Source organism: Montipora foliosa, chromosome 7 (assembly GCF_036669935.1).
Source record: "Montipora foliosa isolate CH-2021 chromosome 7, ASM3666993v2, whole genome shotgun sequence".
Classification (NCBI taxonomy): Eukaryota; Metazoa; Cnidaria; class Anthozoa; order Scleractinia; family Acroporidae; genus Montipora; species Montipora foliosa.
Genome location: NC_090875.1, coordinates 41,085,566 through 41,088,065, shown reverse-complemented (window position 1 = coordinate 41,088,065; position 2,500 = coordinate 41,085,566). Strand labels below are relative to the sequence as shown.

Sequence of the window (2,500 nt, the reverse complement as noted above, 5' to 3'; positions counted from 1 at the left end):
ACTTCGCTTCAGTGGCTCTGTTTAATTGCAAGCACGTCATAATCTGGAGCGCAGCAATTCGAAACCGCACCGCGAATCTTATTTTTCAGCCTCAGAGATCGTACAAATGAAAAATCACTTACCTTGCACTTGCAGTTCGAATCTGTGCGTTAACACAGTCCTGCCATTGACCTCGGCCTCGCAAGAGTAGTTATCATGATGAATACTTTTGTTCGCTATCGTGACATTCAACAGTCTACTGTTAAATATTTTCGGAATCTCAAAGTCTAAACTACTAGGCTCCAATTTTACTCCATTCTTTTTCCAAATTATTTTTGGCACTGGGCTGTGGATAATTAAAAGAACAAAAAGCACAGAATTCACATCTGATCGAAAATAAGTCAAGTCACACAACTGTAGTGTATTCTTGGATTTCACATGACGTCACGGCCACCCAAACAATGAAATGGCGGCCATGTTGGGAATTGAAAGCTATTGTTATGCTAACGCCTTCTTTTGTTTTCGACGAAAAACATGGCTTTTGATCACGTGGGTGAAACCTCAAGAATAGTGTATAGTGTACAGTTCTAAGACAAAAAACCCTCGACTAATGTCAAGGACACTGCATTTTCTCGTTTATCGCTTAGAGTCGTAAATTTTCAATTATGGACCACTTTCAGAAATGGCGACCACTTTTGCATTTTTTTGTCTTCATGTTAATTAGACCTGCTGGCCTCATTTTGAAACAAAAATTCTTTTGAAATTTGCTTGTCGCAGCGAGGATACAAAGGCTTATTAGCATTAAAACAAAAGAACATTTTATTTGGCCGCCATTATGAAAGAGGCCTATAGGATGATTACTTCTTGCACCTCTGTGTATAAAGAAACCACGATAAACGCCGGGCTAGTCTGTAGTGACTCCCGAGTGTATTGATTTCGTGGTGAGATCTTCTTTCATAGCATGTGTATGTGAGGTCTTGCTAAAAATATGCTCCGCAGATTTTAGACCAGGCCTAGGAATCAATCCTTTCCCGAGTAGATTTATTTATAGAACGCCTCCCCTGGGAGATTAAAGCCCTGGTCAAACGGCGCATGATAGTCGAGGATAGTTGAAGCTCGCGCTTCCGTTTGACCACCAACAATCATACACTATCATCGACTATCATCAACTATCATTCATTTTGAGCTTGTTCAAATTCTTCATGATAGTCGATGATAGTTTTCCTCGTTTGACCACACGTATGATTGTCCATGATAGTTTTTGGTCAGATGTTTTCCCCGAAAATCGGCGGGCTCGTTTAAAATGGCCGCCAAAAGTTACTCGCGCGGCTCAGCTGCAGCTTCAGAAATTCGTGTTTACATCCAAGATGATAATCATGACAAAGAAAATATTGAAGACCAAGATAACATAGAGAAGATATCTTCTGAAGAAAGCGTCAACTCGCAAGAATTACAAGAGACACCGCAAAAAAAGAAGCGTATCACTAAACGTTCATCGGTCAAGAAGGGCAATGCGGCGAGATGGAGTAATGACCTGATATTACGTCTAATAGACGAATATGAGGCCCGGCCCTGCCTTTGGGAAGCCATTTGAGTGTTCACATTATTATGCGGAAAGAGCCTGGAACTAGCTCCTCGCGTGACTTTTCTTGCGCGACTGCCGGTGAACTATCAACAACTATCACGAAGTTATTTGGCCGTTTGACCATGTGAATGATACTTGGTGATAGCTGATGATAGTTTGGAGGGAATCAACTATCATCGACAATCACGCGCCGTTTGACCAGGGCTTAAGCACGCCCAATGTTGTAAAAGCCAATCAAAACAGAGCTGTTTCAAACAGTCGCAAGACAATACTTACTTGCCAAGAGCTACGCAATACAGTTCCTTTCGTCTTCCCTCGATGACCAGTTCTTTCGCACCAGGTTTTGCGACCCATCTTGGCGGACCAGAGGTAGCTTGGGTATTTACTATCGCGGAAGAATGATAAAAAAAGAGGAACGGAATAGAATATTGTACCCTCCCTAAGAGAATATGAGGCAAGAGAGCGGATCCCTATCATTGACACATCATAGTCCCATCACTGCCCCCATCACTGCCCCCATCATCATCATCTCCATCATTGCCACATCATAGTCCCATCACTGCCCCATCATAGTCTAATTTTAGTTTCGCAAAGCTATTTTAAGTTCTCGTTCCCAATGTTGCACGGTCAGGGCCAGCCACAACCATTTTCCTTTACGTCGAATAAAACTCTTTCCACTCTTTTCAAATTAAAGTTCTTTTGATTCGTCGACGAACGTGATCCCTACCACAGATCGTAAGCCCCATTTAGACTAGCAAGTTTTCCTTGGAAAGTTTTTCTTGTCAAGTTTTCCTTGGCAGTGCAAATGGAAAAAAGATGACAATTTTTTCCTTGACAAGTGTCCTTGCTCAAAAACTAGCATTTAAGCGCGCTTGTTTGTTGTTTCTTTTTACTGACACCTACCCCTCCCCCTCTTAGGCATAAAAATGGTAACAT

The 2,500-nt window shown here is 42.0% G+C and overlaps 1 protein-coding gene across 1 annotated transcript in view; it reads right to left on the bottom strand.

Moving 5' to 3' along the window:
- The window catches only part of LOC138010247 (fibronectin type III domain-containing protein-like), a 29,311-nt gene that overhangs the window by 19,384 nt on the left and 7,427 nt on the right, over positions 1-2,500 (bottom strand). Inside the window, exons 5-6 of the mRNA XM_068857181.1 lie at positions 1,841-1,949; positions 123-325 (exon numbers count right to left, since the gene is read on the bottom strand). Of these exons, the coding sequence (XP_068713282.1) occupies positions 123-325; positions 1,841-1,949 (312 nt within the window). The remainder of the gene's footprint in view (positions 1-122; positions 326-1,840; positions 1,950-2,500) is intronic.